The following is a 12,462-nucleotide window of genomic DNA, read 5'->3' on the forward strand; positions in this document are numbered from 1 at the left end:
CGATATCTGGGTTTTGGATTTTGGCCGGGCAAGCGTTGATTTGCGGGTGGGCCTCCGCTAATTTCCTGAATTTCTATTGATTATTGATTGGCTGAGTGTGGGAGTTCTTCCATGGAAATAGATAATCGGGTGTTGATCTGATTGGATTCGAGTACGAGGTTTTAGGGTTCCTACAGGGCTTCCGCTAGGTGTTGCCTCTTTCATGCCCATCCTTCTCTCTCTCTTCCCCACACATTTTACCATGCTTTCCCCACACATTTCCCATGTGACAGAGGATGAATGGGAGGGAAAACATTAGAGAAAGAGAGAAGAGAAAATGAAAGAAAAAAAAAATAGAGAAATTCAAATAAAATGGGGGAGAGAATAAGAATGAATTAAAAATGCCACGTGAACAATTTCGTCAAACGGAAGGCTCCTCTAATTGTAAAAAATAATTCGAGAGCATAATTAATCTTTCATGATATATTTGACCGTTTTTTCTTATCTTTATTCGAAATAATTAAAAAAAAATTAGACAAAAAGGAAAAAGCTCAACTCTATTCACACGACCATGTCCCCATCCATCATCATCATCATCATCATCACATCAATGTTCCAAAAAAACCCCGCATATAGGAAAAACCTGCAATAAAGATAAACAGAACTTTTTTTTTCTTTGCTTTTTACTCCTCAAACTTTCCATCAAAGTTCACCTAGGCCATCATCATGCAACTCCAGGTGTTCCCTGAAGACCTCCAACATGCTGGAGAAGGTCACAATCCCTACTAAGCTACCATCCTCCTCTATCACCCACACGTAGTTCACCCGGTGCGCTATCGCCTGGATCATCACGGCCACCAGCGAGCTCTTTGGGTGGCATACTATGGCCTCGGATCGCCGTACCATCCTTGCCGAGTAGCCCAATGACCGCTGCCTTCCTATCCTTGGGAGCGACCCATTTGGGGAACCCACGCTCTCCTCGTCCGAGGAAGACGATGAACACCAGCTCCCACTACTCAACATTGAGGAGATAGAGGAGGAGCTGGAGCTGAAGGAGAATCCTTCCAGCAGCCCTATCAGATTCTGTTCCCTCAGCCTTGACTTGACCACACGGACGAGGTCCTCCGGTGGCCCGCCACAGTCAATGTAGGCCATGAGGTCCCCGCAAGAGAGGGTGGCGACGGCCGCCGCCACGGTCTCGTCACAGGATGCAAGGGTGAAGGGGGAGATCTCCCCGATGAGGACCCCCTCCGAGTCGGTGACGGCCACCGAGGTCTGGTGGGCCAGGGAGAGGGAGATCGGCCCGAGGGCAGAGGATGCAGGGGAGTCGTAGTCCACGGCCAGGAAGTCGGGGTTTATGAGGCCGAGGGAGTCGATGGAGAGGGCCGGAAGAGGGGAGAAGAGCGCGATCGAGCTGAGGAGGAACCGGACCACGTCTTCCTGGGTGAGCCAGCAGAACTCGAGGCCGTTGCTGTGGTGGGTCGGGCTGGCCGAGAGGGGCTTGCCGGGAAGCTTTCTTCTTGTGCTTCTTTTGGTTTGGATTGGCACCACAAGGTTCTGTGCTCCTTGTAAGATGATATCAATGGCTTCCAACAAGCTGCAACCACAAAGAACAAGATACATAAATATGAAAATCCACCGCACTTCTTGAATTTACATACACCTGAAGCTATCTAACCCGTTATCATTAAAAAAAAAAAAAAAGCTGAAATTTTCTAACCCAGCAACAGAGGATCAAAATGCATGCGTTCCAAGATCTAATTTTGGGGGTAACCCTGAGAGATTTAGTCCAAGAATGCAAGATATCAAGAATGCCTAGAAACCGATTAGCTCCAAAATGTCAGTTTTTTGGGTCAACAATTAGCTGTAAAGAGAGAAAATGCCAAGAACTCGATGATCAACGACGAGGAATCCGACAACTTCCACCGAATCAGTCGAAATTTTTTACCTCGAGGAGGGCTCCAAGTGTCTTACGCTGGCGTCCGACGATTCCGGCAGAATCTCCGTCACGGGGGCCTTGAGGGCGTCACCGGGACGCCGGAGGTTGTCTTCCCGGCAGAGATAGCAGATCACATCCACCATGCACACTTTCCCCACGCACCTGCAAGCAGCACCGGCATCAACTTCAAGGGAGCTGCTGCTGCTGTTTGGGCGGTGGTCGCAGGACCATACGCTGAGGTGGGGGTCGCTGGAGCTGCGGAGGGCAAGGATGGCGTCGCCGACGGAGGCGGTGGCAGGGAGGGGCCGAAGCGCCGGCTTCCCGAGGCAGAGATCCGACACACTGTGGGATAAAAGCCCAACTGCCATGCAAATGCGATGATTAAGTATTAAGTTTTATGTGGGAGCTTTGCAGGTTTAGTGTTCCTGAATCCTGATGATGAAGTGTAGCTTTCTCCCCTTCGAATGTCTATTAATGGAGGGAGTTGCAGAGGGCCGAAGGGGGTTTTATAGACAAGAAGAAGAAGACGACAAGGGAGAACCGAACGAACTTTCCTTAGAAATTTCATTCTGCTCCCTGTGTTTTTAGTTTTTCTAATTCCACTCCCTGAAGGTTTGTATTTTTACCGCTACATACCGTTTTATCAACTCCGTCAAAGATTTAACAGAAAAGGACAGTACATGAGGTTTTTACTCTTCCGAGGCACAATGGCATCTCAAGTATGTGATTTCAGATCTGTGCTTCCAAGTCCTCAGAAGCTCTAATGGGTTCGTAAACAACGAGAATGGATGAGGATTACGGACAATCAACCGACATGCACCGAACGACAATATAGTCTGCTGCTAGGCTATATCAGTCAACCATCCAAGGGCTGGTCCAACTTTCGAATGTGCCCGATCAAATCTTGAATCTTGGAGCCTATTAACATTATTAGATAGTAACCTAAAGTTGTAACATGAATTATTTTCGGGGAAAAAAAAAGTAACCTAAACTTGAAGGTTAGATCACATTATTATAAATATTTGAGTTAAGAGTGTCATGCCATGTGAATCTCTCTTTTTTATTTATTCATTTTTTTTTAAAGTATCATGTCATGCGAATCAACTGTGTCATCGTGTTACTTAACATGCTATTTCCGATGATTCTAAATCATATGCTCACGGCTTCATAAAATAATCATTTTCCCATTTTCTAGCACAGGTTATTTTATGATTTACTTCTAAGGAGAGATATTTGACTCTATAAAAAAATGGGAAAAAATTATAGTATAAATACTGTTCAAGGAGAGATACTCTTCATTAATTGATTTAAGCGGTTCGGTATTTATTCCGTTTAATTAAGATTTCGGGTTCGTCCTTATGAATAAAGCGATTCGGTATTTATTCCGCTTAAGTAAGATCTCGAATTCGTTCTTATGAATACAAAAAATCTACACTATTAGAGTTTTATCTTTTAGTGGGCCGACCCGACTCAACTGAATTAGTCGAAATTCTATTAAATTTCTGGATACATACAGGAAAAAAAAAAAACAGAGAGATATTTGCCTTTGTTTTTTTCCCTTTTTTTATTTTTTATTTTTGTCGTTATTTGAAATTGAAGGAATACTATTTTGCCACTTTAATATTATGGTGAGAAGACCAGTGAGATGATTTTCCCGTTTTTACTGAATTATCTTTTCGGCTCAAAAACTTTAAAAAAACAAAATTTCTTCTAATCAATCAATTCATCAATTCTCCACTGAATCTCAGCATGAAGGATTTTTGGTGAAATTTGTGTAATAGTTTGATTGAATAATTATGGTAATTCCTTGACGAGTGGAATAAATTTCAATTTTTATGGAGAGAGTGGTTAAACTAAAACATCAGCTGCAGTGATGATGCCTGAGTTTACTCATACCTTGACGAATCGGCTGTGAGATGATGCCCGAATTAGTTTTACTCCTTAGTGGACCGATTTGGTTCAACTAAATTAGTCGAAGCTCTAATGAGATGATTTTCCCGTTTTTTACTGAATTATCTTTTCGGCTCAAAAACTTTAAAAAAACGAAATTTCTTCTAACCAATCAATCAATCAATTCATCAATTCTCCACTGAATCTCAGCATGAAGGATTTTTGGTGAAATTTGTGTAATAGTTTGATTGAATAATTACGGTAATTCCTTGACGAGTGGAATAAATTTCAATTTTTACGGAGAGAGTGGTTCAACTAAAACATCAGCTGCAATGATGATGCCTGAGTTCACTCATACCTTGACGAATCGGCTGTGAGATGATGTCCGAATTAGTTTTACTTCTTAGTGGACCGATTCGGTTCAACTAAATTAGTCGGAGCTCTATTGAATTTTTGGATACCTATCGAAAAAATAAAAGAGAGATATTTGTCTATGTTTTTTTTATTTCTTATTTTTGTCGAAGTTTGAAATTGAAGGAATACTATTTTGTTGCTTTAATATTATGGGGAGAAGATCAGTGAGATGATTTCCCCGTTTTTACTGAATTATCTTTTCGGCTCAAAAACTTTTTTAAAAAAATTTCTTCTAAATGTACCTCAATCAATCAATCAATTCATCAATTCTCCACTGAATCTCAGCATGAAGGATTTTTGGTGAAATTTGTGTAATAGTTTGATTAAATAATTACGTTGACTCCTTGACGAGTGGAATAAATTTCGATTTTTATGGAGAGAGTGGTTAAACTAAAACATCAGCCGTAGAGATGATGCCTCAGTTCACTCACACCTTGACGAATCGGCTGTGAGATGATACCCGAGTTAGTTTTACTCATTAGTGGGCCGATCTGATTCAACTAAATTAGTCAGAGTTTTATTGAATTTTTAGATACCTATCGAAAAAATAAAAGAGAGATATTTGTCTATGTTTTTTTTATTTCTTATTTTTGTCGAAGTTTGAAATTGAAGGCATACTATTTTGTCGCTTTAATATTATGGGGAGAAGACCAGTGAGATGATTTTCCCATTTTACTGAATTCACTTTATCTTTTCGGCTCAAAATCTTTTTAAAAAAATTTTCTTCTAAATGTACCTCAATCAATCAATCAATTCATCAATTCTCCACTGGATCTCAGCATGAAGGAATTTTGGTGAAATTTGTGTAATAGTTTTAATTGAATAATTACGTTTTATTCCTCGACGAGTGGAATAAATTCTAATTTTTACGGAGAGAGTGGTTAAACTAAAACATCAGCCGTAGAAATGATGCCTAAGTCAGTTCACTCACACCTTGATGAATCGGTTGTGAGATGATGCCCGAGTTAGTTTGCTCACACCTCAATGATTCGACCATCCCGACCTAGAATCAAAGGAGTGCGAGCGAAGTAAGTGACATTGTCCATGCCTCGAGAGTGAGTAGACACACACAAGGATGCATGCATGCCACCCAGCCGCTCGTCCTCGACCACATGTTTGGCACTGATCCCCTTATATCTAAACGAGATTTCTGTTTTAGGAATGATAAAGTTCTCATATACTAGGAGCTTACTGTAACTGGAAATAATAGTTAAGATTATTAATCTTTTCTCTCTAACAGGATATAGTTTTTTTTTTTGGTTATAAGGGAAGTCTGTGGACCGATATGACATGAATTTTGTTCAACAACTCATCTTATTTGTATCCGGATAAAAAATAAAAATAAAAATAAAATAACGATACCAATTAATTTTACTAGTCAAGTAAGGCCCAGCTGTTCATTTGACCGACAATTACGTCCTCCACAATTCGGGCAAGCCCATGCTGTTCCATCTGCATCCTGTTAGTGGCATACAATTCCACACGTTTCTAAAAAAGGGAATTCAATTCCCCAAATTAAATTATATTCTCATCAAAGAGGGTACAGTGCGGCTATAGCACAATAATGCACGCTTCCGCTTGGTAACTAATAGATTCTGGATTCGATATTCATATGGAATTATTTGTACCATTTTATTTGATGTTTAGTATTTTTTATTTCATTATAATAGGTCTATGGGTCTCCCTTATAATCGAAATATATATATATATATATATATATATTTTTTTTTTCTCTACGTGAAACTCTCGTGACTCTTCCCATCGATTGTAACTTACATCCTGAATAGGTTAACTCTACGACGAGTCACGAATTACACGGGATGAAACTGCACTTGTTCTGATAATAAGAGAGTTAGGCATCTTTTCCAAGCATACAAGTTTAATTTATTAATCGTAAGTAAATTATACTTAAAAGTTAATTATCTCCAAATGAAATGGCAATATAGTATTAGTAGTTGGCGAAGAAGAAAGAGAGTCTCCGCAAGCTGTGTTGTTTTGACCCCCATCGGTTATCGCATTAGGCACATATATAAAATTCTACAAAAGGCAACATATATAGTAGTCCCTGTGGTAAATGTCATCGACCGAAAGCTAGAAAATTCACGTTTGTTCCTCGCTATAAATTTTCCCGGCCCCTTAATTTCTCTTCAAAAAAAAAAACAGATATCTATATAGAGAAAAACAAAGAGAGGGAGAATATTAGATAAATAGTCGAACAACATAATATAAAGGTGAAATTGACAGCAAGGCTTTGGTATTTTCATCGGTGGGACTCTCTCTACACTTTTATTTGTTATTCATCTATTTTCTTTTAAATTCAAATGGACCTCATTCGTAATATATATAAAATATGTAAAAATAAATAAATAAATGTCATAGGGTTTCTGATGCACTCTTTTCAGTGTGAATGTTGGCATATTTGTTTATAATAATTAGATTATGCTTTCCAGATGCTTGCAGGTACATAGAATTCGCTGACTGCATTACAAAGTAATCATAATATATATGCATACAATCACCTTCGGTTAGGTATAGCAACTTGCAGCCATGCAAATTGACTATCGGATATATAATTAATCAGCCTTTTACGATTATAAAGACACTGAGGTAGTTGGTCAAAGAAACACGGAATGTCGTATTTGTGCTACGCATACTACAAATCCGAAGTACATGCTACATGCATAATAAACTGTATCTACACCAGTAAATCAGCCTCGTACAAATATGTTGCGAGCTTTAGAGAACATAAATAGGCTGTGTATTACTATCCATGATGGTGACTGGATCGTTCAGTTGCAACTGCGGAATTCCATCGAAGCATTGATAAGTTAGGCATATTGCATAATTAAACTATTGCAGATCGCAACTTTTGATAATTCGGCTAGTTTTACGTAGATCGAATTATTCTACTAGTAACGAGAAATCTTGTCGAACCAAATTAGCAAATTATGTTAATATAGATATCTTAATGAGAAACTCCAAAAAAACCCTAGATGACTATAATTAATGTGGCTTACCTAAATCTGATAGAAACATAAACCGATAGCTCACATGATTAATGGTATATTAATTATTGGCAATAAATTATTTTGGCCCTCTCGATATAGACAGATTGCACTAGTAGGGATAAAGTCCATCTCGATTGCGTCGAGATCCATTGCAAAAAATTTGCGATGACAAATACCATACATACCAATCGATTAGTCATTGTGGAACACGACGTCTTTGAAGGAGACCGCTCCTTGCCTGGCTTAATTGAAAGAAATACTTGGGAAAGAAATATATGAGATCTCCTTTTCAAGAACTTATATATATCCTCTATCGTCAATATATGCGGTGTCATGTCATTGCTGATATATATTCATACTGACATGTAAATGCATATATATATATATATATGAATATATTTGTGTAACTGTCAGCGTGTCACGTCCATTTACTTTGTAAGGTTTCCCACTGGTTACCTTAGCTGAGACATGACCTCCATTTTCGCATAAATGATAACCCCATCAATTCTCGAAGTCATCTTGCGCTAATTTCATTAATATTGCCCATTTTCACATAATATCTTCCATTTTTTCTGGTGTATGTGATTAATCCTCTGTGTTTATATTCATTTATAGTAGATTTAAACCCGAGCTAGCTGTGCGTGTCATGCCCTAACCGACGCGGTTACTAATCAAACACCCTACCATGGGAAAGACTTTAAAGCAAGGTCCGTGTTATGAGAATCAATTGATTTTGATATGCCAAAATGATTCTCAGATGTCAATATCATATCAAACTGATTCAGGAGGACTAGTAATCGAATGAAATGGAACATTCTTATAAAGTAACAAACACATCCACATAATTCTTTTGTTCACAATTATTTTACAGAAGAGGAAATTATCACAGCCATAGAAGCATATATATTACTTGATTGATCTTCAGCTAGCTTAATTTGACGCGATCGTCTATTTGGAAAGTAATTGATGGAACTATTAAGATAAAAGAGTCCGCTAATTTCTAATAAGTTAATCCGGTCGATTTGACATTAACGTTAATTTATTTGGAGATAAGGATGAATCAAAATTAATTAAATGTTCTTTTTAACCTAAGCCATGGGCCGAGGTGAGTCGCCACTTTTGTCCTTTTGTCAATTAAAGAGAGTTTCGCGGATAACATAAATTTACACACCCATCAAACTTTTTACTATTCTATTGGTGGAAATTATTAATTCTTCTTAATCACCACTTGGTTGCACTTTACCTATATAATAAATATAAATATACATACACTTAGACATGCATAATATAATAATTGAAATGCAATGATTACGATTTTTACCGATTAATTAGTCCTCATGTGTAAAAAGATTGCATCTAGATATAGTTTCGGTGGAGGGATGACGTAACACTTAATTAATATAAATGAAAAAGAGCGATTACTTGGCATGATCTTTATTATAATACATACTTACTTTCACACTTTGAAATTTATCCTAAATTCTCTATATCTTTTTCCGATATAGAACACACAAGTTGTAATAATAAATTCCGAGTCCAAACCGCGTTCATCATTATCAATTGAAAAAAGTCGCTTATAACCAACCAATTATTAGTTGGGTGGTAAGTAGTTTTAATCTCCGTAAGGAGGATAATAAAAATTCTAATTTCAAGAAGCGCATTTATTGAAAAAGAAATAATTTTTAATGCTCAATTCTTGGAAATTGCGAGAAATAACTTTTAATGTTCAATTTTCGAAAATTGCGAGAGTAATATCTCCAACAATTTTGTTCACAAGAAAAAAAAGGCACTTATTATAAGTTAAAACACATTCGACCTATCTAAAATGTGAGAATAAATGAAAGCTACAAGTGAATGGTCGTGCATAGATTGAAGATCCTAAATTTTTTCTTTTTAAATTTGATGAGTAAATCCAAAAAGTTAGTTGTTAGAAACATATACGTTTAGGTATGTGCCTAAACCATCTATCCCACTAGCATAAAGATAGTCATACTTTACATTTGAATTCATATATAGACCATGCCACGAGTTAATTTATTAGTTATATGTGGAACTAATCATATTATTAGGAATATATCGATATGAAAGAAGTGCGAGTGCATAAATCACTTTTTTTAATTATATATACCGGAATATAATGTAAAAAGTTGTTTTTTCTTTCATTTCTTTGTCCATATATACAACATATATGTGCCTATATGCATTTCAGAAGAAATAAAAATTTTAAAACTGGTTATTCGATATCCAATATAACTTTTATTTAAACCCCATACGAAAAACCAACTAAAGTACCTAAAATGATGGTAGGTTACATCCTATCACCATATTGCTGGAAACTGAAAAGACAGATTTTTGAATTGCAATTCAAACTTTGAGGTCTCTTCGTCCACACATAGACATGCATATATACATATATATATATATATATATATATATATTTAACCCCAAAAAAGTATGTAATATTGTATATGTCTATACATAGAGAAAGGGACCAACATTATATGAACCTATATATTTCTCAAGAATATCATACACGAATATTCGCATCCATCCAACATATTTATACGCATACGTAGCTCGTGCATGTGTATGCACACGTTTCAGAATTAACCATCTTGAGATAAAAGAACAATTATTGGTAATAGAAATTTATTAACTATGCATGTAAAGGTCTTATTGGTAATAAAAAAATAATTTGGAAAAGAATATGTAATTTATTATACACACAGTACATTAATTAAGTTACTAAATAACTATACATTATTGTAATTTTTTATTAATAATTATTAATGACTGATTGACTATACTATGATAGGTAAACTGGAATCATGTGCAGGAAATATAACGGGGCATGATGAAACATGGCGCATGTCATGGAAGTTCAGCAGAGCCATCGCGAAAGATCACATCTACGTTAAATTTAATTTGTAGCAGTTTAAAATGATATATATATATATATATATACATATACATTATATTAAAAAAATTCATAAAATTAAAAACTTGAATAAAAGCCGTTTCCTTTATCAGAAATGGTACTTCTTTTTGCAGATCAGGAATGGCACTTCATTCATGAGTGGTAGTGTTTGAACAAACTGATTTGGAACTAGACGTTCCCAAAATATCATACAAAACAGTGTTTGCCATCTTATCGGGCATCGAGCGAAATACATAAAGTCATCACAAGAATTACGACCAGCAAGAAAATCAGCCGGTCCATTTGCTTCCCGATAAAATAGAAAGCTGTTTAATTATTTTTTTTCAGCAGGAAAAGCCGTTTAATTATTTATCAACGTAATTACAGCTTGTGTGTTGGTTTCAGACAGCTTATCGACCGGGTCCGGTGAAAATTATCTTAGGATTTTTTTTCATCACTAAAGGGTAGCCGTACAGTGAGGGTCCAATTTCAGGATAAGTACATATCCATCACATCGGTGCACTTGATGATGGCATATTGCAGGACCCGCAGCACTACCATCTACAATTAATGTCACTATCGATCATATTTCATAATTTTTAATTTTTACGGTTTGCTATTCATGTATTTAAAAAAAAAAAGCCCACGAGTCTTATTCTGGATTTTACTTCATTAATTCGATTTCGTTCGTACCTGACGAACACATACGAAGATTAATTGGATGGTCGAGCTGATCGAAGATGAAAACTTTCCTTCTTGCGGCTCACTTCATTGCTCATCATTAACCACGAATTTTCTCAAATTTCTAGAACTCAATTAAATTAATTAAATCAGCAATTTTCTAGGACTAGCTATCACAGTTCGACCAACCACATGTGTTTTCTTCTCCTCATGATATTATATTACATTACATTATTCATGCACGAATACTGAATAATAGCGTATGATCAGTTTTAATATAAAATTAATTAATTAATTAATTACAGAGTGTAGTGCAATGCGCATATTTTTACATAATAATCAAAATATTTCATATTCGATAACTATTTGTGAAACTACTCTTGCCTATCTATTGGCTTTTAGAAATTTTATTTTATCATAATAGACTGATGAATATTCGTTATAATCTAATTAATAATTAAATGAATATATAAGAATAATAAAAGGAAATTGATATTTAAGCCGAATATCCTGACATGCTTTTCTGTCAACATAGACGGACAGTAATATTTTATCAATACTTGTCGCTATGTAATAATTATATATATTCTTTGTTTAGAAAAGGAAAACCTTTGATAACCTATCAATTTAATTAAAAAAGATTCCACGATCGTTCATGTTCTCTATCAGCTCCTTTTTATCGAGTTCAAGTTGACACAAAACCGTACACTGCGTGTTAAATTGTGTATACTGTATATATATATATATATATATGTTTCATATAAAATTTGACCAAATGCATTGACAGGTTAGCCAATTATAAAGAGACAAATAGTTTAAAATAAACCTGGTAAGCAATGTTTAATATAGTCGGCTCTCTAATTATTATAATTAGTAAAAAGTAAATAATCGTGTATTCAAGATATTTACGTGTGAGATGACAAAATGCCATTACATTTTGTTACAAACAAATCTTTATATATTTTGATTGCAATGAGAGTATCACATTAGGCCGTCGATTAATTTCTATCATTGTTGATGCTAATCTCTCTTTGTGTCCATGTGATTGTTGTAACAACTTGTTTATTCGCATAGTTGGATTTATGTGTGTGTGTATATGTGTATATATATATATATATATGCATATATATGTTCTACTCGAACCGGGACCATTTTAGATTTTGAAACTAAAGCCCGCAAAATAGGCAAAAAGGTCAAAAAAAAAAGGGTCGACTTTTGAACAATCACAGAGGGAATCTAAGTATAGCATCACCCATAACGACATTTTAAATAAATTAATAAGACGCATCATTAGAAATTAAAGTAAAAGTGTATTTTTTATCATATCAAAATTTTTTAAAAGTTACAAAAAAAGAAGAAGAAAATTATTGTAAAAGTTACACCCCATGTTTATACCTATACTATACATAAAACTATAACAAATTTCTCCAATTTTTAATATTTTAAAAATACATTTATATCTTCATGACTTTTTCTTGTATATTTTCGACTCATGACTTTTAATCACACATTTTCAATATATATATATATATGTACACACTAACTTTTTCTATTAATTGTTCATTTTTGACGATTTATTGTCTCACATATCTTTCTATCAGGATAGCACTTCGTTGCATGTATGTTTATTCTAT

The 12,462-nt window shown here is 35.4% G+C and overlaps 1 protein-coding gene across 1 annotated transcript; it reads right to left on the bottom strand.

The window, feature by feature from the left end:
* Window positions 1–461: 461 nt before the first annotated feature.
* LOC116189677 (CBS domain-containing protein CBSX5-like) lies at window positions 462–2,393 on the bottom strand. The gene is made up of 2 exons (XM_031519438.1): window positions 1,928–2,393; window positions 462–1,576 (listed from the first exon to the last, which is right to left on the bottom strand). The coding sequence occupies exons 1-2, from the start codon at window positions 2,284–2,286 to the stop codon at window positions 682–684; spliced, it is 1,254 nt and encodes a 417-aa protein (XP_031375298.1). The 5' UTR covers window positions 2,287–2,393; the 3' UTR covers window positions 462–681.
* Between the last annotated feature and the right edge of the window lie 10,069 nt (window positions 2,394–12,462).

This window comes from Punica granatum, chromosome 1 (assembly GCF_007655135.1).
Source record: "Punica granatum isolate Tunisia-2019 chromosome 1, ASM765513v2, whole genome shotgun sequence".
Taxonomy (NCBI): Eukaryota; Viridiplantae; Streptophyta; class Magnoliopsida; order Myrtales; family Lythraceae; genus Punica; species Punica granatum.

Bases quoted from the DNA above. Each gene is read 5' to 3' on its own strand.
- LOC116189677 (XM_031519438.1), bottom strand. From the start codon at position 2,286: ATGGCAGTTGGGCTTTTATCCCACAGTGTGTCGGATCTCTGCCTCGGG. The intron at 1,577-1,927 runs GTAAAAAATTTC...TTGTGGTTGCAG, and splicing joins CACTTGGAGCCCTCCTCGAG to CTTGTTGGAAGCCATTGATA.